Source organism: Nerophis lumbriciformis, linkage group LG03, assembly GCF_033978685.3.
Source record: "Nerophis lumbriciformis linkage group LG03, RoL_Nlum_v2.1, whole genome shotgun sequence".
NCBI classification, from domain to species: Eukaryota; Metazoa; Chordata; class Actinopteri; order Syngnathiformes; family Syngnathidae; genus Nerophis; species Nerophis lumbriciformis.
Genome location: NC_084550.2, coordinates 30,530,001 through 30,557,849, shown reverse-complemented (window position 1 = coordinate 30,557,849; position 27,849 = coordinate 30,530,001). Strand labels below are relative to the sequence as shown.

At 45.3% G+C, this 27,849-nt stretch overlaps 1 protein-coding gene across 1 annotated transcript in view; it reads right to left on the bottom strand.

Annotated features, from left to right (window-relative positions):
* Positions 1–27,849, bottom strand: part of tafa3a (TAFA chemokine like family member 3a) — a 140,614-nt gene that overhangs the window by 52,839 nt on the left and 59,926 nt on the right. The window contains exon 2 of the mRNA XM_061936863.1: positions 16,344–16,456. Coding sequence (XP_061792847.1) covers positions 16,344–16,455 — 112 coding nt within the window. The 5' untranslated portion in view covers position 16,456. The remainder of the gene's footprint in view (positions 1–16,343; positions 16,457–27,849) is intronic.

Here is a 27,849-nt window from a genome sequence, read left to right as displayed (position 1 = left end):
CTCAGGGTTTGTATTTAAAGACCTGGAGCAGCAGACTTGAGTTAGTCACATACTCGCTATGTCAAAGTTCAAGAACCAGGTTAGAAGTCCTGTTCTTCACATGATGTGTTCCAAGTACTATGTTCAATCTAAATATCTGATCACTAAAACATATACATTATAGGTCCTGTTCTTCACATGATGTGTTCCATGTACTATGCCTAATGTTCAGTTTAAATATCTGATCACTAATAAATTAAAGTTAAAGTTAAAAGTACCAATGATTGTCACACACACACATGTACTGTCACAGCCCAATTCCATCCTATACTCTACATTATAAGTCCCTCCTTTTTTCCTACGTTTTGGACCCTGCGGCTTATAAAACCTAATTGTATTCGCTGACGACTATAATGCAAATAGTTTTAAATAATAAATTATACAAAGACACTGAAAAGGTGTTTTATTGTTTGTGCTATGGCGCCATCTTTTGGACAATTTCACTCACTGCAGGTGCTGCAGTGCTCTTCCGTTTAGAGCTTTGAACCGAAAGTACCATTGCCGTTCCGTCTTGTAAGTCGTCCATAGCGTTTCTACTCGTACGGATTCTTCATTCATCACTCCAAGCAACGTTTGTAAGTTTTACAATATAACTAAAACTATTCTTACTTACTAAAGCGTCCCATGTGTGATGTCTGTAGGAGTGTTTTCATGCATATTTGTACGTGCTATCGTAATGTTATCAAGCTAACATTATTAGCATTAGCTAATATGCTAACAGGTTTACAAGTGCCTGTGTTAGTATTATTAACTAACAATGGCATTATTTTTTGTATTGTTTTACTTTCACAAAATCCTCAGTATTTTCACCAAAATGTCATCATATTGAGTCTGTTTAGCTGATAGGAGAGCTAGCTTTTAGTGGGTCCATGACCATGACTTCTGTTTTGTTTGATCGGCCATTTTACTGCCGTGTTACAGACATCGTTTGGGAACAATTAAGGTTAATTTACAGAATATTTCTGTGTAAATAATTTATTTTACGACGTAAATATCTTATCGACTTATAGTCCAGTGCGGCTAATATATGGAACAAATTACTTCCTTCTAAAATGTAGTTGGTGCGGCTTTTATAAAATAAGATTTTTTTTTTTCCTTTGAAGAAAAACTCTAGCGATGGTAAAATGTCTTTAAAAGATCATAGATGGCCATAATATGCAACATTTCATGTGGATGAAAACAACCTTGTGAAAAAAAGCTTCAAGTCCACACACAAACTAGAAGAAATGTATAATATTAAAGAGGTAGATAACATTTTATGACGTTTGTGTCGTCAATCCGTGTGGGGGAGCCTTTATAAAGAGTTTGGAAAAGGCCAAGCAAAACAGTGCATATGCAGATCTATTATTTATTGTGCTTTATTATTCACGTGAGAGCATGCAAAGCTAAAGTGAGGCCTGGCGAGCCACTAAAATAAAGTTGGAGTGTTGCTTTCTCATCAGACTTATTACCCTCGCAGGTCAGATTGCTGCTTGACAGCTGAAATGAGTTTTCTTCTTGCTCCCACTGAGGATGAGTTCTAGGAAAGGTGGACTATAAAAACTGATGAGTCGGCAGCCCTGCTCCTCCCCACAGTGTGCTGAGAACTACCACATGAACCACCCACTGATTCATTGGAGGAAGCCTGCAGCCTTCTTCCAGCAGCTAGATGTTGTGCACACACTGCAATAACTCCATGCAATGTTCTCCTGCTAGTAGTGCCACACATGTGTCACTGTCACATTGTCAACACTCAATATCTCCATGCAATGTTCTCCTGCTAGTAGTGCCCACACATGTGTCACTATCTCATTCTCAACACTGCAGTATCTCCATGCAATGTTCTCCTGCTAGTAGTGCCCACACATGTGTCAATATCTCATTCTCAACACTGCAGTATCTCCATGCAATGTTCTCCTGCTAGTAGTGCCCACACATGTGTCAATATCTCATTCTCAACACTGCAGTATCTCCATGCAATGTTCTCCTGCTAGTAGTGCCCACACATGTGTCACTATCTCATTCTCAACATTGCAGTATCTCCATGCAATGTTCTCCTGCTAGTAGTGCCCACACATGTGTCAATATCTCATTCTCAACACTGCAGTATCTCCATGCAATGTTCTCCTGCTAGTAGTGCCCACACATGTGTCACTATCTCATTCTCAACATTGCAGTATCTCCATGCAATGTTCTCCTGCTAGTAGTGCCCACACATGTGTCACTATCTCATTCTCAACACTGCAGTATCTCCATGCAATGTTCTCCTGCTAGTAGTGCCACACGTGTCACTATCACATTCTCAACACTGCAGTATCTCCATGCAATGGTCTCCTGCTAGTAGTGCCACACGTGTCAATATCTCATTCTCAACACTGCAGTATCTCCGTGCAATGTTCTCCTGCTAGTAGTGCCCACACATGTGTCACTATCACATTCTCAACACTGCAGTATCTCCATGCAATGTTCTCCTGCTAGTAGTGCCCACACGTGTCACTATCACATTCTCAACACTGCAGTATCTCCATGCAATGTTCTCCTGCTAGTAGTGCCCACACATGTGTCACTATCTCATTGTCAACACTCAATATCTCCATGCAATGTTCTCCTGCTAGTAGTGCCCACACATGTCACTATCTCATTTTCAACACTGCAGTATCTCCATGCAATGTTCTCCTGCTAGTAGTGCCCACACATGTGTCACTATCACATTCTCAACACTGCAGTATCTCCATGCAATGTTCTCCTGCTACTAGTGCCACACATGTGTCACTGTCACATTCTCAACACTGCAGTATCTCCATGCAATGTTCTCCTGCTAGTAGTGCCCACACATGTGTCACAATCACATTCTCGCTTGACGGCATCCCTCACCGCCGGTGTCCACCAACGGGTTCTAGGATTACCGCCATGACAGGCACCAACTGCCTTGCGGCCACAGCTCCAATCAGCCGCCTCGACAATAGAGGTGCGGAACATGGTCCACTCGGACTCAATGTCCAGCACCTCCCTGGTGACATGTTCAAAGTTCTTCCGGAGGTGCGAATTGAAACTCTCTCTGACAGGAGACTCTGCTAGACGTTCCCAACAGACCCTCACACTGTGTTTTGGCCTGCCGGGTCTGTCCGGCATATTCCCCCACCATCGCAGCCAACTCACCATCAGGTAGTGATCGGTAGAAAGCTCCGCCCCTCTCTTCACCCGAGTGTCCAAAAGATGAGGCCACAAATCTGATGACACAACTACAAAGTCGATCATGGAACTGCGGCCTGGGGTGTCCTGGTGCCAAGTGCACATATGGACACCCTTATGTTTAAACATGGTGTTGGTTATGTACAATCTGTGATATGCACAAAAGTCCAATAACAAAACACCACATTCAGATCTGGGCGGCCATTCTTCCCAATCGCGCCTCTCCATGTTTCACTGTCGTTGCCAACATGAGCGTTGAAGTCCCCCAGTGGGACAAGGGAATTACTCGGGGGCACACTTTCCAGTACTCCCTCGAGCGTATCCAAAAAGGTTGGGTACTCTGAACTGCTGTTTGGTGCGTAAGCACAAACAACAGTCAGGACCAGTCCCCCCACTCAAAGCTACCCTCTCGTCCACCGGGTTGAAATCCAACGTGCAGATTTTGAGCCGGGGGTAAACTAGAATTGCTACTCCAGCCCGTCGCCTCTCACTGCGTGCAACGCCAGTGTGGAAGAGAGTCCATCCCCTCTCGAGAGAACTGGTTCCAGAGACCTTGCTGTGCGTCGAAGTGAGTCCAACTATATCTAGCCGGAACTTATCCACCTCGCGCACTAGCTCAGGCTCCTTCCCCCCAGCGAGGTGACATTCCACGTCCCACGAACTAGCTTATGTAGCCGAGGATCGGACCGCCAAGTGCCCTGCTTTTGGCTGCCGCCCAGCTCACAACGCACCTGACCTCTATGGCCCCTCCCATGAATGGTGAGCCCATTGGAGGGGGGACCCACGTTGCCTCTTCGGGCTGTGCCCGGCCGGGCCCCATGGGGACAGGCCCGGCCACCAGGCGCTCGCCATCGTGCCTGGCTCCAGCGGGGGGCCCCGGTGACCCGCATCCGGGCGAGGGAAATCGGAGTCTCGGTCTTTGCATTTCCATAGGGGTCTTCGAGCTGCTCTTTGTCTGATCCCTCGCCTAGTTTGTCTGGAGAGACCATGCCAGGGGGCATGGAAGCCCCCGGACAACATGGCTCCTAGGATCATTAGAAATTACAAACTCCTCTACCATGATAAGATGGCAGCTCAGAGAAGAGAGAGGAGTATTTAAGAGCAGGGATTCTCAAACTGCGGTATGTGTACCACTCGTGGTACGCCAGCTCCATTTAATGGTACACCAAATAATCACAGGGTTAGGGTTATGGTAGGGTAAGTATATATTTTAGAGTAGGAGTACAATGAGGTTGTATCTTTGAGTAGGAGTACAGTTAGGTTATATATTGTGGTCGGGGGTGGGGTGGGGGCGTGGTTGGGGGCGTGGTTAAGAGGGGAAGAGTATATTTACAGCTAGAATTCACCAAGTCAAGTATTTCTTATATATATATATATATATATATATATATAAGAAATACTTGACTTTCAGTGAATTCTAGCTATATATATTGTCATGTCTGTGTGATCATGTTTTGTTTTAGTCATGTTCGTTTTTTTTTTTGGACTTTTTGTGTACTTTTGTTGTTTTGTCACCATAGCAACCATTAGTTTTCACCTGTCACGTCACGCACCTGTTTTGAGTCACGCACCTGCTTTCACTAATCATGTCTATAGTATTTAAGTTCATTGTTTTCAGTTCGTCATTCTGGGAGCATTCATACCCCTGTCACACTCTGTCTACCTCTGCGCACTTCATGCCATGTCCAAGTAAGTTTTTTCTATTAATGCCACAGTTAGTGTTTTTGTTTAATTGTTCAGTTTTTTGCCCACGTGCAAGTCTTTTTATTTCGTTAGTCAAGTTTGTACATCCGCCTTGAGCGCGCTTTTTGTTCCTTTGAGTGTTATGAATAAATATGTATTTACCTTCACGCCATGACCAGTCCAGCTTTACTTGCATCTCAGGAAAACAAACACACCATAGTCCACGTCTTGACAGATGTCGCCAGCTAAATAGTTTTTCCGCGAGGAAGTTGGATGAGGGAGCGCGGGAGCTCCTGCGCGTGATGATGGAGGAGGAAACGCTACGCTACTCCTCCGTGGCGCGCAGAGACCGGATGTGGGGACCAAATGGAGAATTGGTGCCATTGACCTCCGTGTGGCCCCACGACGTTGGCACGTCGCCCCAGCCGCGGAAGCGTCGCCCAAGACGGAGGAAGTTTGGGAAGACTGCCGCGAGCGGTCAGGACACGTCACTCCCGCGGGCTCATCCCCCTCCGGGCGGAAAAAGGCTGCTGCCAGCCCCACTGCTCCAGGATGACGTCACGCCATCACCGGAGGATGACACCACAGAGCAAGATTTTTTTTTCCTCAAATCTCTTTTTTTTCAACCGCTCCCAACCAAAGACTCCATGTCCGTAAAAAAACTTTATCAAGATAAGTTTTTAGAAATCAGGTCTAGTCAGTCACAGCCATCCAGATTTCATGCCCCTCCCCCCAAGACTCAAGTCCCGCCCCCGTCACACTTTTTTTTTCCGCCCACACAACCCCAGGTGGGGGATAAAGAAAAACATCTTGGACAATTAAAAGGGGAAGTTTCTTCCCCCCTCCTGACCTCTCTCCGCCCACCCCTAGAGAGAGTTCCAGACCGCAGGGAGCGCGTCTGGTATCCTCCCCTTGAGGGGGGGGCTGGGGTCGGGAGCTGTGCTGGTGGGGTGGCTCAGCATCACCAAGCCAAGCCACAGCCGCCAGCACGGCCGCCGCCACCGGTCTTACGGCCTGCTAAGCCGCAACGTCCGGTTCGGTCACCACCACCGGTCTTTGGGCCTGCCAAGCCGCAACCCCCAGCTAGGCCACCTCAACCTGCACCAAAGCTAGCACCAGTAGCAGCTCCACGCCAAGCTCCGGTGCTGCCAGTCGCAGCTCCACGTCAAGTGTCGCCAGTCGCAGCTCCACGTCAAGTGCCGCCAGTCGCAGCTCCACGTCAAGTGCCGCCAGTCACAGCCCCACATCAAGTGCTGCCAGTCGCAGCTCCACGTCAAGTGCCGCCAGTCGCAGCTCCACGTCAAGTGCCACCAGTCGCAGGTCCACGTCAAGTGCCGCCAGTCGCAGCTCCACATCAAGTGCCGCCAGTCGCAGCTCCACGTCAAGTGCCGCCAGTCGCAGACCCTCCACGTCAAGACCAAGACCAAGACCCACGCCAAGACCAAGACCAAGACCCACGCCAAGACCAAGACCCACGCCAAGACCAAGACCAAGACCCACGCCAACACCAAGACCAAGACCCACGCCAAGACCCACGCCAACACCAAGACCCACGCCAACACCAAGACCCACGCCAAGACCAAGACCAAGACCCACACCAAGACCAAGAACAAGACCCACGCCAAGATCAAGACCCGCCATGCCAAGACCAAGACCCGCCATGCCAAGACCAAGACCCACGCCTAGACCAAGACCAAGACACACCCCTAGACCAAGACCAAGACCCACGCCTAGACCAAGACCAAGACCCACGCCAAGACCAAGACCAAGACCCACGCCAAGACCAAGACCCATGCCAAGACCAAGACCAAGACCCACGCCAAGACCAAGACCCGCCGCCTGACGCGCCACGCCGAGCTTTGCCGCCTGACGCGCCACGCCGAGCTTCGCCGCCTGACGCGCCACGCCGAGCTTCGCCGCCTGACGCGCCACGCCGAGCTTCACCGCCTGACTCACCACGCCGAGCTTCCACGCCTGCCATGATGACGACGTGCCTGCCTCCTCGTCGGCCACGGATATGGCCGCTACCTGGTCGCCCGCCACGCCAAGTGCGCCCACCTCCCAGTCGGCCACGGATGTGGCCCGTCCCGGGTCGCCCACCTCGCCTGCTGCAGCGGCGTTCCACTCGCCGCCGCCACATGACTATGCCTCGGTGGATTCGGGGCCACTTGATCTGGCGACCCACTGCCATGTCCCCCTCCCGCCCTCCCATGACTCTTGTTAACTTTTTTTCTTTTGGACATCTGGGATCTGTCCGTAAGGGGGGATTCTGTCATGTCTGTGTGATCATGTTTTGTTTGAGTCATGTTCGGTTTTGTTTTTGGACTTTTTGTGCACTTTTGTTGTTTTGTCACCATAGCAACCATTAGTTTTCCCCTGTCACGTCACGCACCTGTTTCACGTTTTGAGTCACGCACCTGCTTTCACTAATCATGTCGATAGTATTTAAGTTCGTTGTTTTCAGTTCGTCGTTCTGGTGACATCCCGCATTCCATTGTTTATACTTCTACTCTTTCTACAATCTATAATGACATCCTTCTGCATCCAACCAACACAGTCAAATCTAGTTCCATTGTTTATACTTCTACTCTTTCTACGATCTATAATTACATCCTTCTGCATCCAACCAACACAGTCAGAATGTTAGGATCTAGTTCCATTGTTTATACTTCAACTCTTTTACAATCTATAATTACATCCTTCTGCATCCAACCAACACAGTCAGATCTAGTTCCATTGTTTATACTTCTACTCTTTCTACAATCTATAATTACATATTTCTGCATCCAACCAACACAGTCAGATCTAGTTCCATTGTTTATACTTCTACTATTTTACAATCTATAATTACATATTTCTGCATCCAACCAACACAGTCAGATCTAGTTCCATTGTTTATACTTATACTATTTTACAATCTATAATTACATCTTCTGCATCCAACCAACACAGTCAGAATGTTAGGATCTAGTTCCATTGTTTATACTTAAACTCTTTTACAATCTATAATTACATATTTCTGCATCCAACCAACACAGTCAGATCTAGTTCCATTGTTTATACTTCTACTCTTTCTACAATCTATAATTACATATTTCTGCATCCAACCAACACAGTCAGATCTAGTTCCATTGTTTATACTTCTACTCTTTCTACAATATATAATTACATATTTCTGCATCCAACCAACACAGTCAGATCTAGTTCCATTGTTTATACTTCTACTATTTTACAATCTATAATTACATCCTTCTGCATCCAACCAACACAGTCAGATCTAGTTCCATTGTTTATACTTCTACTCTTTTACAGTCTATAATTACATCCTTCTGCATCCAACCAACACAGTCAGGATGTAGGATCTAGTTCCATTGGGGACAGCATGGCGAAGTTGGGAGAGTGGCAGTGCCAGCAATCTGAGGGTTACTGGTTCAATCCCCACCTTCTACCATCCTAGTCATGTCCGTTGTGTCCTTGAGCAAGACACTTCACCCTTGCTCCTGATGGCTGCTGGTTAGCGCCTTGCATGGCAGCTCCCGCCATCAGTGTGTGAATGTGTGTGTGAATGGGTGAATGTGGAAATAGTGTCAAAGCGCCTTGAGTTCCTTAAAAAAGGTAGAAAAGCGCTATAGAAGTATAACACATTTACATTTACATTTACATTGTTCATACTTCTACTCTTTTACAACCTATAATTACATCCTTCTGCATACAACCAGGGCAGCACGGTGATAGAGGGGTTAGTGTGTCTGCCTCACAATACGAAGGTCTTGAGTAGTCGGGAGTTCAATCCCGGCCTCGGGATCTTTCTGTGTGGAGTTTGCATGTTCTCCCCGTGACTGTGTGGGTTCCCTCCGGGTACTCCGGCTTCCTCCCACCTCCAAAGACATGCACCTGGGGATAGGCCCCTCCCACCTCCAAAGACATGCACCTAGGGATAGGCCCCTCCCACCTCCAAAGACATGCACCTGGGGATAGGTTGATTGGCCACACTAAATGGTCCCTCGTGTGTGAATGTCTGTGTTGGCCCTGTGATGAGGTGGCGACTTGTCCAGGGTGTAACCCGCCTTCCGCCCGATTGTAGCTGAGAAAGGCTCCAGCGCCCCCCGCGACCCCAAAGGGAAAAAAGGGAAAGACAATAGATGGATGGATGGATGCATCCATACAAAACAGTCAGATCTAGTTCCATTGTTTATACTTCTACTCTTTCTACAATCTATAATTACATCCTTCAGCATCTAAACTAGGCAGACACTTTGCTCCTGTGTCCCGGATTTAACATAACCCTTAAGTCTACTTAATTTTAACCCTTGAGTTTAATTAATTTTAAAAAGTGAGTCGGCTTAATTCTAACCCTTGAGCAGACTTAAGTTTAAACATTGAGTTGACTTAATTTTAACCCTTGAGTTTACTTAATTGTAAACATTGATTCAAGTTCATTTTAAATATTGTGTCTACTTAATTTTAACCCTTGAGTCGACTTAAATTCAACCCTAGAGTCTACTTAATTTTAACCCTTAAGTCTACTTAATTTTAACCCTTGAGTCGCCTTAATTTCAACCCTTGAGTCTACTTAATTTTAACCATTGAGTCAACTCAATTTTAAACATTAAGTTTATTTAAATTGAACCCTTGAGTCTACTTAATTTTAACCCTTGAGTTCAGCTAATTTTAACACTTGAGTAGACTTAATTTTAATTATTGAGTATACTTATTTTAGCCCTTGAGTCTACTTAAATTTAACCCTTGAGTAGACTTAATTTTAACCCTTTAGGGTACTTAATATTAACCCTTGATTTTACTTAATTCAACCCTTGAGTAGACTTAATTTTAACCCTTAAGTTTACTTAATTTTAAACATTGAGTCAAGTTAATTTTAAACATTGAGTTTACTTAAATTTAACTCTTGAGTCGACTTGATTTTAACCCTTGAGTCTACTTAATTTTAACCCTTGAGTAGACTTAATTTAAATTCTTGAATCTAATTAATTTTAACCCTTGAGTAGACTTCATTTAAATTCTTGAATCTACTTAATTTTAGCCCTTGTCGACTTAAATTTAACCCTTGAGAAGACTTAATTTTAACCCTTTAGGGTACTTAATATTAACCCTTGAGTCTACTTAATTTAACCCTTGATTCGACTTAATTTTAACCCTTGAGTAGACTTAATTTTAACCCTTGAGTCGACCTAATTTTAACCCTTGAGTCCAGCTAATTTTATCGCTTGAGTCTACTTAATTTAAACCCTTGAGTGTACTTAATTTTAAACCTTGAGTCAACCTAATTTTAACCCTTCAGTCAACATAAATTTAAACTTTTAGTCGACTTTTTTTAATCCTTGAGTCTACTGAATTTTAACCCTTGAATCGATTTAATTTTAACCCTTGAGTTGACTTAATTTTAAACCTTGAGTCAACTTAATTTTAACCCTTGAGTCCACTTAAATTTAACCCTTGAGTCGACTTCAATTAAACCTTTGAGTCTACTTAAATTTAACCCTTGAGTCTACTTAATTTTAACCCTTGAGTCTACTGAATTCTAACCGTTGAGTCGACCTAATTTTAACTCTTGAGTCGACTTAATTTTAACCCTTGAGTCAACTTATTTTTAACCCTTGAGTCTACTTAATTTTAACCCCTGAGTCAACTTAATTTTAACTCTTGAGTAGACCTAATTTTAACCCTTGAGTAAACTTAGTTTTAACTCTTGAGTCTACTCAAATTTAACACTTGAGTAGACTTAATTTTAATCCGTGAGTCTACTTAATTTGAGCCCTTGAGTCGACTTAATTTTAACCTTTGAGTGTAATTAATTTTAAACCTTGAGTCGCCTTAATTTCAACCCTTGAGTATATTTAATTTGAACCCTTGAGTAGACTTCATTTTAACCTTCTAATCTACTCTTTTTAACCCTTGAGTCGACTTTATTTTAACCCTTGAGTCTACTTAATTTTAATCCTTGAGTGTACGTAATTTTAACCCTTGAGTCGACTTAAATTCAACCATTGAGTCGACTTACTTTTAACCTTTGAGTCTACTTAATTTTAAACATTGAGTCTACTTAATTTTAACCATTAAGTCTACTTAAATTGAACCCTTGAATCCACTTAATTTTAACCTTTGAGTGTACTCAATATAACCGTTGAGTCTATAAAAGAAACTTTACTTGCCCATTACTTCAATGTACTTTATTTATTTACTTGCCCATTATTTCAATGTACTTCATTTATTTACCCAAACATTTTTAACATGACTTCTACAAAGTGTTGTATTAGATTACACACCTGTTGGAGTCACCTGACTCCTCTTTGAAGTATGATCACTGAGCATCCCACACAGTTTCCAGGTAGTCATCCTTGGCTCAGGTAAAGGTGTGTACGCTCAGAATGACTTGAGTGAATCATCTCAACTTAATGCAGGAAAGTTCTCCTTAAAATGTTACATTGCCTGTTTGGCTAAAATGGTTTTGTTAGCCATGGTTTGACCCTGGAACGGATCATTTGAATTCAATTACCAGTGGTGCACTTTGAAGTGTAAACATTGTGACTTGTTAGCACGCTAACGTCGCCTCTGCCCTTCCTGCTCCCTGGCCACTCTTTCACCAGCAGCTAATGAATGGCGGCGTTGCTCTGAGGCGGCGCTCTTAATAAAGGTGATAGCGTGGCGGCGCTCTTATTAAAGGTGATAGCGTGGCGGCGCTCTTATTAAAGGTGATAGCGTGGCGGCGCTCTTATTAAAGGTGATAGCATGGCGGCGCTCTTATTAAAGGTGATAGCGTGGCATTGCTGTGCGGCGAAAGATTGAACAGCTCTGCGGCTGAAGAGGTTTGTTTATTGGGCCCACCTGGACTTTACCTCTGCAGCGTGATTAGCAAAGTGTTAGTTCAGTCAGGGGCGTACTACATCACCCAATAACCACCTGGCAGCCATGCTAGATCACCCATTAAATGCCTCGGTTGAGGTGTTTGTAGTCAAACTAATGACATTTACAAACACATTGTCCAAACACCTGTGTAGACAATCCATTTGATATGTCCTAGCACATTATAGTAAGTCAATAGGTCAATATATATATATGTATATATATATATATTTATATTTATATATATATATATATATATATATATATATATATATATATATATATATATATATATACATTTTCTACCGCTTGTCCCTTTCGGTGCTGCGGGGGGGGGGGTGCTGGAGCCTATCTCAGCTGCATTCGAGCGCAAGGCGGGGTACACCCTGGACAAATTGCCACCTCATCGCAGTATATATATATATATATATATATATATATATATATATATATATATATATATATATATATATATATATATATATATATATATATATATATATATATATATATTGTTACGGCTCAGGCTCCTACCGCCTCTCATCCATCTGTGCGCTCCAATGAGCCCGCCTCTGGACACGCACACGGGCGTTCCCCTCCGCGCGGCTGCAGGTAATCTACAATCAATACACCTGACGCTAAAGAGGCACCACTATTCTTGAGCCGGCGCAACCTACGTTCCAGTGCCAGTACGTAGCTCCATGTCGCAGTACTGTAAGCCCACACGTCTCTGGCTTTTTCTCCATGTGCATTCACGCTCTCCATGTTTCCCCACCTCAGTGCTCATCCTGCAGTTCCTCTTCATTCCACGGATTCAAGGTGTGTTTCTTGTTTTCCGGGATTCCCTCTGATCTTCTTGCTGCCTTCCTGGATCTCGACCTCTCGCCTACACACGGACTCTGACGCCTCGCTACTGCCCTTGACCCCACGCCTACCCACGGACCTCCGAGCTTGCCTTGCCCTTTTTGGACTTCCGCCTCTCACTCAACACGCACCTTCAACAACTCCGGGTAAGACTCAATTAGGCACAACACATAGTCACACTATACTTCTTTGGCTTAATTACACACTCCACGTCCTTGTGTTGGATAAACACGCCTCTAACTCTCGACGCCCTGTCTCAGTGCTGTCTCCTTCTCCATAGTACTGTCACAGTATGTTCTGGCCATGTCAGAACCCTACGGCATTGTCAGAGCAAGGACCACGCTCTCTCCTTGAGTTCCCATGAGCCCCGAAGTAGCTGCGATGTACGGGATACTCCAGCAGCACCAAGAGTGCTTCTCTTCACTGGAGAACAAACTGCAGGTTGCCGTCACTAGCCTGCTTGCTAGAGTGGACTCCATACTCGATAACCCGGTGGACAGGGGGGACACTGCCTCCCGCCTCCATTTCATTCAGCAGGGATCCCGCTATGTAGCTGACTACACCCTCAAATGTTGCACTCTCGCGGATGACAGTGAGTGGGGTGACAAGGCACTCGAATGCGTACCGGTGGGGACTAAGTGAGGTCATCAACGACAGCCTATTACGGGACCGTCCAACCTCTTATCAGGACCTCATCCTGTTGGCTCTCCAAATGGACCAGAGATTAATCGAGTGAGCTGCGGAACAAAGACAAACAGCTCTTTATCAAGTCTCCAGACCTACCCTGTTGAGACTCGAACACCTGCATTCTCTCCCTCAAGTCCCAAGTTCGAGCCCACTAATCACAACAGCATGGTTCCACCAACCGCTTTCTTCATACCAGTCAAGACGGAGGAACCCATACAGCTAGGCAGAGCACGCCTAGCGGCGGATGAGAGGGAGAGGAGGTCCCGGCAGCACCTTTGTCTTTATTGCGGGTTAGTGGGGCACGCAATAAAGACATGCCCGACGCGACCATAATTTAAGCCTCACTAGCAAGGGGAATCCTAGTGAGCCACACTGCTGTTCCCCAAGTCACCAAAGACCCTGGCATTCTCTCCCTGGCTACCCTGTCCTGGAGCTCAAAGAGCCTGACCGTCGGGGCCTATCTGGACTCAGGGGTCGATGATAGTTTTATGGACCAGGAGTTTGCCCGACAGGACGGAATCAGTCTCTTGTCCCTGGACACCTCACTACCGGCTCAAGCCCTGGATGGACACCTTCTGGGACCTGAACATGATTGATTAGTCGGTTGAGGAGGATTCTCGCCAGAATCTTTCCTGCAATGCTCAGGACGGCTATACCATGATGGTTATCGCAGGATTCTCTGTCCTCTTTCCTCTTGTAGACATGCACTATAGATGCATCCTTGAAGTCTTGAGGGACTTCACCCCTCCTCCAGATGACCTGGTACAGGGTCGTTAGCTTCTCTACGAGTGCCATGCCTCCATTCTTGTAGATGTCTGCGGGAAGCCCATCACCTCCTGGTGATTTTTCAGAAGTGGTCTGTTGGAGTGCTTTCACTGTCTTTGCACTGGTACGGGGGTCAGCCAGCTCAGCTTTCACTGGCAGCTGGGGGATCGTAGCAATTTCCTCTTCAGAAATTGAGAAATCTCTGTTTAAGAGCTCCTTGAAGTGCTTTGGCCCAGCGTGCCAAGGATGACCTTGGTGTGTTGGGGGGTTGTAACCTTTTTGACCTTGGGTGGTCGGGGGATTTGTAACCTTTTTGCTCTTGGGTGTCAGGGGTTCGTAACGCTGTTGACCTTGGGTGGTCGGGGTAACACTCAAATCTAGAATTGAATATAGTGAATTAGTAAACTGACTCTTCATTTTGATCCAGACTAAGTTGGATCTGGAGAACTTATTAACCATCACCATGACAACTGATTTTGTCTTCCAGGGTTTTATTGACTAAAAGACTTTATTATGAGTCCCAGACAGCAGGCAGATGAACATTTCATAAATGATGACTGTTATGATGTACTCGATGATGTTTTACTTCTAAAATATAACTAAGGTACCGCAGCTTTAAGAAACGTATCTATGTCTTTAGCTCCCGACTTCTTCTGTGTGTTAGATGTTGTCATTACTGCAGAAGTGGTGGAAAAGTGGATTACAACTAGTACTGATGTGACCGTACAGAGCACAGAACTGATACTTTTTGTGGCACCTTGGGGGTCACTGGCAGCCCCAAAATGGGCCCTGAAAGAGTACCACACACTTGTGTGTGACTATCAGTGGTACTTGAACTTCTCTGGTATTAGACATGACAAACACAATGTTGGACATGGCAAACTAACAAACACAATGTTAGACATGACAAACGAACACACACAATGTTGGACATGGCAAACTAGCAAACACAATGTTGGACATGACAAACTAACAAACACAATGTTGGACATGACAAACTAACAAACACAATGTTGGACATGACAAACTAACACACACAATGTTAGACATGACAAACTAACACACACAATGTTGACTCTTCAGTGTATTTGACTCTCTGACTCTGAGTCTGACTCGAGTTTTCTTCAGGAAACATCCCAACCAGGAGTGTTCCTGTCATCCAGACAGGATTATTGTCATGATACTGCAGATACATTTCATTATTACATACATATTTAAATGTACTATGGTGTTTATTGCATGTTGCTGTAAATGGAAAAACATTTATCCTGTTTGTATCTGCATTTGTTGTTTTTTGCTTTATTACTACGGTATTTTTTATTTACTCAAGGTAAAATCCTGACGGCTAAGCTGACTGTTTTGTTTTTGTTTAATTGTAAAATGTATTGTCATTTTACAAAATCACATTTCATAAATCAAGCAGATATTTTATTTGTACTTTCACTTGAACAAAAATTAAGCTTGGAGTACATGATAATATCATGTTTGTGTGATTAGTTGAAATATATGCAATTGTTTCTCTTGAAATGCAAAGAACAAATACATTTAGTAAGAAAAGATCAAATACTTCATTATTTCCAGGCCACATGTTTGACACCGAGAGGATCTTATCTTGCAATAGGTCCGTATACTGTACTTGTTAAATATCATTGTTGCAGAATATTCCAAAAAAGAGCACATGCAGAATGTTGGAGTGGCATGTCTGAGTCAGTTTCTGAGAAGTCTTCATGGTAAAGAGAATATCTGAGGTAGGGTCCTGAAACCAGTCTTAGAGAGGATCTGGACTCGTGTTTCTACAGACGATCCCTACAAACAGCAAGATTTTATTTTTATTTTTTTTCAGAATACTCCAAAAAAACAGCAAAACACTCCTGTCATATAAAAGATATTTGGAGTAGGTCTTTCAAAACATCAACAAACTCTTATCAGATAGTTTTTTGTTTGTTTTGCAGAATATTCCAAAAACTGTCATATACAGAATGTTTGATGAATATTTTGTAGCACATTATGTTAAAAGGAGAATGATTCATTGGCATTTTATTACAACAGGTTATCAGAGCGCCACAGGATCTTTGACTCATATGATTCCTAAAAACTGCTTACAACTCCTGTCATATAAAGCCTTTGGGGTTGGGGTTAGGCGGCGTAGACCCTGGATAAGGATGGCGGGGTAGACCCTAGACAAGGAAGGCAGCGTAGACACTTGACAAGTGGCCGCCTCCTCCCAGGAAGGAGTAGAATATGTGATAACAGCCCACCAGGCAGACACTGACCTACGTGGCTCCGGTGTGACGAGGCAGTGCTGAAGTGTCCCCAAAGAGTCACCATGCAGACGGTCAGCACCAAGGTCTTTCTGCACATTCTCTGCAGGTCCCCAACTTTCATTCTGCGTAGAAAAGACAAGACAAAGGTCAAGCAGATTTGACATGAACCAAATACAGTACAGTCCAGCAGGCTTGAAGCCAACAATCAGGGGAACACCTTGGACTGAGTGAAGATCTTTGCTGATTTAGTGGGACCACAACAGGCACACATGCCAATTCCTTGAAAAGTACAGTTGTTGTAATTGGATGGCCATCCATAGGATTGGTGGTCTGTTCTCCTTTCAAATGTATTTTCCATTACATTGGCCTCCCCTCTGTTGACTCTAAAATAGACTGGACTCTCAGGCCCCAGACACCTGGGTGGTCTTCAAGCACTCTCTGCTTGGCCCAGGACCACTCCCCATCTCCCAGGGAGAGCCCCCTAAGAGCGGAACACAATACCAACCTGCCCTGGTGGACTCGGTGAACCAAGTGTCCAGTAACCTGACTCTCGCCAGACCCTTGTAGTTGGCTGAGCTCCACACAAGGATCTGGGCTCAAAGGCATTGCAAACTGCGTCAAGTGCTGACATTGATTCTGCTATTGCAACTGTTTTGTCCAATCTATCTACTATTAATTCTTTAAAAGATGAACAGACAATGGTTTTGAAGGCAAGGATGTTTTGGCTCTTCTTCCGACCGGGTTTGGATTTACCAGCGTCGCGGCTTGATTTCCATGTGAGTGGTTGAAGTAGCACGTCATTCAAGATAACGGACAATGCTTTATCCAATCACATACAATGATTTTTTTTTACAAGGCCCTGCCTTCTGAAATACATCTCTTATTGAGATTTCCAAGATTCTTGTGTGCAGCTCAGCGAACTACAAGGATCTGGTGAGAGTCTGTGAACCGGGTGTCCAGTACTATAACGCTTGGTTTCTACACCGGCTGATGAACTTGCAAGGATGAGGTGGTGATACCTTGGCAGTCTTTGTGGTGACACACAGAGACTTTTTCTTTTGGGATAAAGAGTCCACGTACTTGTCATCAAATACCAGTCTGGAACATGACCACCACATTCCTGAAGGTTCCTTTTGGGTTTGCTATGTCAGTACCTTAGATCTCTCAACCACACATTGGCGGTCCTCCTTCATTCACCAAAGTATTGGTTTGCTGAAGAATGGAACTTTATTGTCATTGCACAACTAAATGACTTTCAGACATAGTAACCCTAACCCTAGTCACAGGGTAGACAGTACATCAACACTGTGGGGCGGCACTAGGAGCAGAACCCGCTTCAAAAGGTAGAGAACATTTAAACATAAGGCCAACAAGATGAGAAGAACAATAAAGTCCCAAACTTATTTCCTGTGGGGGACTCAGTTTGGGACCAGGAAAGAAAAACTGGAGCAGAGCACAAATATATATTACCAATCACAACTCTAGACTTTCAACACTTGTCTGCCTTCATTAAGAGCCGGAGACCCCTGTTGGGCTCCAAACAGACCTACAGGTTTTCACTTAAGACAATCGGTATGTGGGACAGCAAGAGAAGTGCAGGTAAAAAACATTTTGGAAAGTGCAAAAAAAGCGTAGTGGCAGCCATGCAGCATGTTGAGGTACAAAGAAAAATTACACCGTGCATCCTGATTGGCAACCAGGAACAGGGGGCCAGCAAACACACAAACAATGGTGGCAAATGGAAGAAAAACTAGATAGGAAATGAAACAAAATAATAATAATAATAATAATAATAATAATAATGACAGTCTTGTGCGATCAAGACACATATACAAGCTTGGATTAGTCTTTTTACTTATTATTAAATGTTTATAAACAATTGATTTTGTTTACATGTTGTACTTCTTGGATTAGTCTTTTAACAAGGAACACAAATAGGATTTGTGTTTTTCCTCTCTGAGCTGCCACCTTACCGTGGTAAAGGAGTTTGCGTGTCCCAATGATCCTAGAAGCTATGTTGTCCGGGGGTTTCTATGCCCCCTGGTAGGGTCTCCCAAGGTGAGGGATCAGACAAAGAGCAGCTCGAAGACCTCGATGAAGAACACAAACAAAGGACCCAGATTTCCCTCGCCCAGACGCGGGTCACCGGGGCCCCCCTCTGGAGCCAGGCCCGGAGGTGGGGCACGATGGCAAGCGCCTGGTGGCCGGGCCTGTCCCCATGGGGCCCGGCCGGGCACAGCCCGAAGAGGCAACGTGGGTCCCCCCTCCAATGGGCTCACCACCCATAGCAGGGGCCATAGAGGTCGGGTGCAGTGTGAGCTGGGCGGCAGCCGAGGGCAGGGCACTTGGCGGTCCAATCCTCGGCTACATAAGCTGGCTCTTGGGACGTGGAACGTCACTTCGCTGGGGGGGAAGGAGCCTGAGCTAGTGCGTGAGGTGGAGAAGTTCCGGCTAGATATAGTCGGACTCACTTCGACGCACAGCAAGGGCTCTGGAACCACTTCTCTTGAGAGGGGCTGGACTCTCTTCCATTCGGCGTTGCCGGCAGTGAGAGGCGACGGGCTGGGGTGGCAATTCTTGTTGCCCCTCGGCTCCAAGCCTGCATGTTGGAGTTCAACCCGGTGGACGAGAGGGTAGCTTCCCTCCGCCTTCGGGTGGGGGGACGGGTCCTGACTGTTGTTTGCGTTTACGCGCCAAATGGCAGCTCAGAGTACCCACCCTTTTTGGATTCACTCGAGGGAGTACTGGAGAGTGCTCCCCCGGGTGATTCCCTCGTTCTACTGGGGGACTTCAACGCTCATGTTGGCAGCGACAGTGAAACCTGGAGAGGTGTGATTGGAAAGAATGGCCGCCCGGATCTGAACCCGAGTGGTGTTCTGTTATTGGACTTTTGTGCTTGTCACGGATTGTCGATAACAAACACCATGTTCAAACATAAGGGTGTCCATATGTGCACTTGGCACCAGGACACCCTAGGCCGCAGTTCCATGATCGACTTTGTAGTTGTGTCATCGGATTTGCGGCCTCATGTTTTGGACATTCGGGTGAAGAGAGGGGCGGAGCTTTCTACCGATCACCACCTGGTGGTGAGTTGGCTGCGATGGTGGGGGAGGATGCCGGACAGACCTGGCAGGCCCAAACGCATTGTGAGGGTTTGCTGGGAACGCCTGGCAGAGTCTCCTGTCAGAGAGAGTTTCAATTCCCACCTCCGGAAGAACTTTAAACATGTCACGAGGGAGGTGCTGGACATTGAGTCCGAGTGGACAATGTTCCGTACCTCTATTGTCGAGGCGGCCGATTGGAGCTGTGGCCGCAAGGTAGTTGGTGCTTGTCGTGGCGGTAATCCTAGAACCCGTTGGTGGGCGCCGGCGGTGAGGGATGCCGTCAGGCTGAAGAAGGAGTCCTATCGGGTTCTTTTGGCTCATGGGACTCCTGAGGCAGCAGACGGGTACCGACAGGCCAAGCGGTGTGCGGCTTCAGCGGTCGCGGAGGCAAAAACTCGGACATGGGAGGAGTTCGGGGAGGCCATGGAAAACGACTTCCGGACGTTTTCGAAGCAATTCTGTACCACCATCCGCCGCCTCAGGAAGGGGAAGCAGTGCAGTGTCAACACCGTGTATGGTGGGGATGGTGCTCTGCTGACCTCGACTGCGGATGTTGTGGATCGGTGGAGGGAATACTTCGAAGACCTCCTCAATCCTACCAGCATGTCTTCCTATGAGGAAGCAGGGCCTGGGGAATCTGTGGTGGGATCTCCTATTTCTGGGGCTGAGGTTGCCGAGGTAGTTAAAAAGCTCCTCGGTGGCAAGGCCCCGGGGGTGGATGAGATCCGCCCGGAGTTCCTTAAGGCTCTGGATGTTGTGGGGCTGTCTTGGTTGACAAGACTCTGCAACATCGCGTGGACATCGGGGGCGGTACGTCTGGATTGGCAGACCGGGGTGGTGGTTCCTCTCTTTAAGAAGGGGAACCGGAGGGTGTGTTCCAACTATCGTGGGATCACACTCCTCAGCCTTCCCGGTAAGGTCTATTCAGGTGTACTGGAGAGGAGGCTACGCCGGATAGTCGAACCTCGGATTCAGGAGGAACAGTGTGGTTTTCGTCCTGGTCGTGGAACTGTTGACCAGCTCTATACTCTCGGCAGGGTCCTTGAGGGTGCATGGGAGTTTGCCCAACCAGTCTACATGTGCTTTGTGGACTTGGAGAAGGCATTCGACCGTGTACCCCGGGAAGTCCTGTGGGGAGTGCTCAGAGAGTATGGGGTAACGGACTGTCTTATTGTGGCAGTTCGCTCCCTGTATAATCAGTGTCAGAGCTTGGTCCGCATTGCCGGCAGTAAGTCGGACACGTTTCCAGTGAGGGTTGGACTCCACCAAGGCTGCCCTTTGTCACCGATTCTGTTCATAACCTTTATGGACAGAATTTCTAGGCGCAGTCAGGGCGTTGAGGGGATCTGGTTTGGTGGCTGCAGGATTAGGTCACTGCTATTTGCAGATGATGTGGTCCTGATGGCTTCCTCCGGCCAAGATCTTCAGCTCTCACTGAATCGGTTCGCAGCCGAGTGTGAAGCGACTGGGATGGGAATCAGCACCTCCAAGTCCGAGTCCATGGTTCTCTCCCGGAAAAGGGTGGAGTGCCATCTCCGGGTTGGGGAGGAGATCTTGGAGGAGTTCAAGTACCTCGGAGTCTTGTTCACGAGTGGGGGAAAAGTGGATCGTGAGATCGACAGGCGGATCGGTGCGGCGTCTTCAGTAATGCGGACGCTGTATCGATCCGTTGTGGTGAAGAAGGAGCTGAGCCGGAAGGCAAAGCTCTCGATTTACCGGTCGATCTACGTTCCCATCTTCACCTAGGGTCATGAGCTTTGGGTCATGACCGAAAGAACAAGATCACGGGTACAAGCGGCCGAAATGAGTTTCCTCCGCTGAGTGGCGGGGCTCTCCCTTAGAGATAGGGTGAGAAGCTCTGTCATTCGGGGGGAGCTCAAAGTAAAGCCGCTGCTCCTCCACATCGAGAGGAGCCAGATGAGGTGGTTCGGGCATCTGGTCAGGATGCCACCCGAACGCCTCCCTAGGAAGGTGTTTCGGGCACGTCCGACCGGTAGGAGGCCACGGGGAAGACCCAGGACACGCTGGGAAGACTATCTCTCCCGGCTGGCCTGGGAACGCCTCGGGATCCCCCGGGAGGAGCTGGACGAAGTGGCTGGGGAGAGGGAAGTCTGGGCTTCCCTGCTTAAGCTGCTGCCCCCACGACCCGACCTCGGATAAGCGGAAGAAGATGGATGGATGGATGGCAACACTAAATGCCCCCTAGTGTGTGAATGCTGTCTATCTGTGTTGGACCCGTGATGAGGTGTACACTTGTCCAGGGTGTACCCTGCTTTCCTTTTCCATGGTCTACCCCACCTTCTTTGTCCAGGGTGTACCCCGCCTACCCTGTCCAGGGTCTACCCCGTCTTCTTTGTCAAGGGGTACCCCGCCTTCCTTGTCCAGGGTCTACACCACCTTTCTTGTCCAGGGTGTACCCCGCCTTCTTTGTCCAGGATGCACCCCGCCTTCCTTGTCCAGGGTGTAACCCGCCTTCCTTGTCCAGGGTGTAGCCCGCCCCGATGCAGCTGAGATTGGCTTCAGCACCCTCCGTGACCCCGAACGGGACAAACGGTAGAAAATGGATTAAAGGATAATATTAAATGTTTATAAACAATTTATTTTGCTTATGTGTTGTACTTCTTGGATTGGATTAGTCTTTTAACAAAAAACATATTATGAAATATTTATAAACAGTTTATTTTAACATGGGTAAGGAACCTATCATTAAATATTTATAAACCACTTCTTTTGTTTACGTGTTGTACTTCTGTCCTGCAGCAAATACATTGAAAAGGTGTTTTATTGTTTGTGCTATGGCACCATCTTTTGGACGAGTTTGCTGACTGCAGATGCTGCAGTATCCTTCCACTTAGTGTTTTCAACCAGACGTACAAGTGCTGTTTTGTCTTCTAGTCATCCATAGCGTTTCTACTCATAAAGATTCTTCATTCATCACTCCAAGCAACGTTAGTAAGTTTTATAATATAACTAAAACAATTCTTACTTACTAAAGCGTTCCATGTGTGATGTCCGTAGGAGTGTTTTCATGCATATTTGTACGTGCTATCGTAATGTAATCAAGCTAGCATCGTTAGCATGAGCTAATATGCTAACAGGTTTACAAGTGTCTGTGTTAGTATTATAAACTTACATTCTTTTTGTATTGTTTCACTTTCACAAATTACTCAATAAATTCACCAAAAACGTCAGCGTGGAGTTATTGAGTCTGTTTGGCTGATTGGAGAGCTAGCTTGCGCTGCCTGTGGGTCCATGACCATGACTTCTGTTTTGTTTGATCAGCCGTTGTACTGCCATGTTACAGACACAACAATGAAGGTATGCAAATAAACATTCTGTGTAAATAAGTCATTTCATATCTGCGAGGGAAACATAGTGACGCACGCTCTAGCGGTAAAAAGGGTCTGATACTGGAAGCTGACTAATGCTGCATGTAGAGCGCTAAAGTGTGTGTTGAACATGGGCTTCAGCATGCAAACATCAGTTTTACAGCAAGCTTCCTGTCGTCAGCCTAAAGGAGGAACATATCTTCTCTGAAGCAAATGTGTGCAAGAGACAACAAAACCACAGCCAGCTGCAAACACTCCTCTTCCCCGTCTGGACCGCAGTAATGAGCACCTGAGAGAGTCTCTGCCAACAAAAGAGCTGGCTAGCAAACAACAACAACAACAACAACATTCATTTTGCGCCAGCTCGTTATCCTCCAGAACAAAGTGGATGTGCTCGTTAGCAGGCCATGCTTCACAGGAAGTCAGCTGTGTTGAGGAGGACAAACATTGGAAAAAAAGGAGCACAAAAACCTTTGCATGGATGATAAAAGCTGACTTTTATTGTTGTTCATCAGCTACAAATCTTTGACTTGTAAAAAGTATTAAACCAGAATGTTAGCAGCCTCCTTTAATTGTTGTGGAGCAGAGAGAATACTAATGACAACAACATGAACTTTCCTTTTGTTGGCTTTTAGTCCCTGCTGCTCCTGGAGAAGAGCCACATGTGCTTTCTATTTGTCATTGCCCAGGACTACCCAGAGTGGAACCCTGCTCTGTCTTCTTACTCTCTGGCAGACCTTAAGAGTGGCATGGCTCTCCTACTAAAATAGACCATTGTAAGTACACACGTACCATTCTGAGAACCCTCTCTGAGAGCTCCTAAATGCACCTAAAGCTTCCTAGAAAGGACTTTTAGTGATTCCAGAACATTCTCTGAAAAATAAGTAAGTGAGTAAGTAAGTAAAAGAGTGAGTGAGTGAGTGAGTGAGTGAGTGAGTGAGTGAGTGAGTAAGTAAGTAAATAGTTGAGTAAGCGAGTAAGTAAGTAAGTAAGTAAGTAAACAACTTAGTAAGTAAGTAAGTGAGTGAGTAAGTAAATAAGTAAATAAGTTAGTAAGTAAGTGAGTAAGTAAATAAGTAATTGAGTGAGTGAGTGAGTGAGTGAGTCAGTGAGTGAGTGAGTGAGTGAGTGAGTCAGTGAATGAGTGAGTAAGTAAATAAGTGAGTGAGTGAGTGAGTGAATGAGTGAATAAGTAAATAAGTAAGTAAGTACGTAAGTGAGTAAGTGAGTAAGTAAGTAAGTGAGTAAGTGAGTGAGTGAGTATGTAAGTAATTAAGTAAGTAAGTAAGTAAGTAAATAAGTAAATAAGTAAGTGAGTAAGTAAGTAAAGTGAGTAAATAAGTAAAGTGAGTAAGTAAGTAAGTAAGTAAGTGAGTGAGTGAGTGAATGAGTAAGTAAGTGAGTAAGTAAGTAAGTAAGTAAGTAAGTAAGGGAGTAAGTAAGTAAGTGAGTAAATTAGTAAGTGAGAGTCAATGAGTTAGTAATTAAGTAAGTTAGTAAGTAAGTAAGTAAGTCAGTAAGTCAGTAAGTAATTAAGTAAGTGAGTGAGTAAGTGAGTACCTGAGTAAGCGAGAGTCAGTGAGTCAGTAAGTGAGTAAGTAAGTAAAAAAGTAAGTAAGGAACTAGGTAAATAAGTTAGTAAGTAAGTGAGTGAGTAAGTAAGTAAGTAAGTAAGTAAGTGAATGAGTGAGTAAGTAAGTAAGTGGGTAAGTGAGTTAGTAAGTGAGTTAGTGAGTAAGTAAGTAGGTAAGTAAGTAAGTAAGTAATTAAGTAAGTAAGTAAGTAAGTATGTAAGTAAGTAAGAAAGTAAGTGAGTTAGTAAGTAAGTAAGTAGTAAGTAAATAAATAAGTAATTAAGCAAGTAAGTAAGTGGGTAAGTAACTAAGTAAGTAAGTAAGTAAGTGAGTGAGTGAATGAGTAATTAAGTGAGTAAGTAAGTGAGTAAGGGAGTAAGTAAGTGAGTAAATGAGTAAGTGAGAGTCAATGAGTAAGTAATTAAGTAAGTTAGTAAGTAAGTAAGTAAGTGAGTTAGTAAGTAAGTAAGTAGTAAGTAAGTAAGTAAGTAATTAAGTAAGTAAGTAAGTGGGTAAGTAACTAAGTAAGTAAGTAAGTGAGTGAGTGAGTGAATGAGTAAGTAAGTGAGTAAGTAAGTAAGTAAGGGAGTAAGTAACTAAGTAAGTAAGTAGGTGAGTGAGTGAGTGAATGAGTAAGTAAGTGAGTAAGTAAGTAAGTAAGGGAGTAAATGAGTAAGTAAGAGTCAATGAGTAAGTGAGTGAGTGAGTGAATGAGTAAGTAAGTGAGTAAGTAAGTAAGTAAGGGAGTAGGTAAGTAAGTGAGTAAATGAGTAAGTGAGAGTCAATGAGTAAGTAATCAAGTAAGTTAGTAAGTGAGTAAGTAAGTAAGTAAGTAAGTAAGTCAGTAAGTAATTAAGTAAGTGAGTGAGTAAGTGAGTACGTGAGTAAGCGAGAGTCAGTGAGTCAGTAAGTGAGTAAGTAAAAAAGTAAGTAAGTAAGTAAGTTAGTAAGTAAGTGAGAGTCAATGAGTAAGTAATTAAGTAAGTTAGTAAGTGAGTAAGTAAGTAAGTAAGTCAGTAAGTAATTAAGTAAGTGAGTGAGTAAGTGAGTACGTGAGTAAGCGAGAGTTAGTGAGTCAGTAAGTGAGTAAGTAAGTAAAAAAGTAAGTAAGTAAGTGAGTAAGTAAGTAAGTCATTGAGTGAGTAAGTGAGTAAGTAAGTAAGTAAGTGAATGAGTGAGTAAGTAAGTAAGTAAGTGGGTAAGTGAGTTAGTAATAAGTAAGTGAGTAAGTGAGTTAGTAAGTAAGTAATTAATTAAGTAAGTAAGTGAGTGGGTATGTGAGTTAGTAAGTAAGTAAGTAAGTAAGTAAGTAAGTAAGTGAGCTAGTAAGTAGGTAGTAAGTAAATAAGTAAGTAAGTAAGTAAGTAAGTAAGTAAGTGGGTAAGTAAGTAAGTAAGTAATTAAGTAAGTAAGTAAGTAAGTGGGTAAGTAAGTAAGTAAGTAAGTAAGTAAGTAAGTAAGTAATTGAATAAGTGAGTTAGTAAGTAAGTAAGTAAGTAAGTAAGTAAGTGTTAACCCCAGTTGGATTTTCTGGATTGTTTTTGTTACAGCCATCCCACATCCCAATAGTCTTAAGTGAAAACCTGTAGGTCAGTTTGGAGGTCTCTGGCTCTTAATGAAGGCAGACAAGTGTTGAAAGTCTGGAGTTGTGAGTGGTAATGTACGTATATGTGTGCTCTTCTCCAGCTTTTCTGTCCTGGTCCCAAACCGAGTCCCCCACAGGAGTTAAGTTTGGGACTTTATTGTTCTTCTCATCTTGTTGGCCTCATGTTTACCTTTTGAAGCGGCTGCTGCTCCTAGTGCCGCCCCACAGTGTTGATGTTCTGTCTACGCTGTGACTAGGGTTAGGGTTACTATGTCTGAAAGTCATTTAGTTGTGCAATGACAATAAAGTTCCATTCTTCAGCAAACCAATACTTTGGTGAATGAAGGAGGACACCAATGTGTGGTTGACAGATCTAAGGTACTGACATAGCAAACCCAAAAGGAACCTTCAGGAATGTCGACGTGGACTCTTTATCTCAAAAGAAAAAGTCTCTGTGTGTCACCACAAAGACTGCCAAGGTATCACCACCTCATCCTTGCAAGTTCATCAGCCGGTGTAGAAACCAAGCGTTAAAGTACTGGACACCCGGTTCACAGAGTCCACCAGAGCAGGTTGGCATTGTGTTCCGCTCTTCGGGGGCCTCTCCCTGGGAGATGGAGAGCGGTCCCGGGCCAAACAGAAGAGTGTTTGAAGACCACCCAGGTGTCTGGGGCATGAAACTCCAGTCTATTTAAGAGTCAACAGATGGCAGGCCAATATAATGGAAAATACATTTGAAAGGAGAACAGACCACCAATCTTTTGGATAGCCATCAGATTACAACAACTGTAGTTTTCAAGGAATTGGCATGTGTGCCTCTTGTGGCCCCACTAAATCAGCAAAGACCTTCCATAAGTCCAAGGTGTTCCCCTGATTGTTGGCTTCAAGACTGCTGGAATAAAACCCGCTTGTACTGTACTTGGTTTATGTCAAGTCTGCTTGACCTTTTTCTTGTCTTTTCTACGCAGAATGAAGGTTGGGGACCTGCAGAAAATGTGCAGAAAGACCTTGGTGCTGACTGTCTGCATGGTGACTCTTTGGGGATACTTCAGCACTGTCATTACACCGGAGCCACGTAGGTAAGTGTCTGCCTGGTGGGTTGTCATCACATATTCTACTCCTTCCTGGGAGAAGAAGGCCACCTGTCCAGGGTCTACGCCGCCTTCTTTGTCCAGGGTCTACCCCGGCTTCCTTGTCCAGGTTCTACCCTGTCAGCCTTGTCCAGGGTCTACCCCAACTTCCTTGTCCAGGGCCTTCCTTGTCCAGGGTCTACCTCGCCTTCCTTTTCCAGGGTCTTCCTTGTTCAGGGTCTACTGTACCCCGCCTGTCCAAGGTGTACACCACCTTCCTTGTCCAGTGTGTAACCCACCTTCTTTGTCCAGGGTCTATCCCATCTTCCTTGTGCAGGGTCTACCCCACCTTCTTTGTCCAGGGTCTACGCCGCCTTCCTTGTCCAGGGTCTACCCCAGCTTTCTTGTCCAGGGTCTACCCCGCCATCCTTGTCCAGGGTCTACCCCACGTTCCTTGTCCAGGGCCTTTCTTGTCCAGGGTCTACCCCACCTTCCTTTTCCATGGCCTTCCTTGTCCAGGGTCTACACCGCCTTCTTTTTCCAGTGTCTTCCTTGTTCAGGGTCTACCCTGCTTTCCTTGTGCAGGGTCTCCCCCAACTTCTTTGTCCAGGGTCTACCCTGCCTTCTTTTTCCAGGGTCTTCCTTGTTCAGGGTCTACCCTGCTTTCCTTGTGCAGGGTCTCCCCCAACTTCTTTGTCCAGGGTCTACCCTGCCTTTCTTGTCCAGGGTCTACCCCGCCTTGCTCCTGAGTGCAGCTGAAATAGGCTCCAGCCCCGCGTGACTCCAAAAGGGACAAGTGGTGGAAAAAAGGATGGATGGATGGATGGATATTCCTGGGGCCACATTTCCAGAC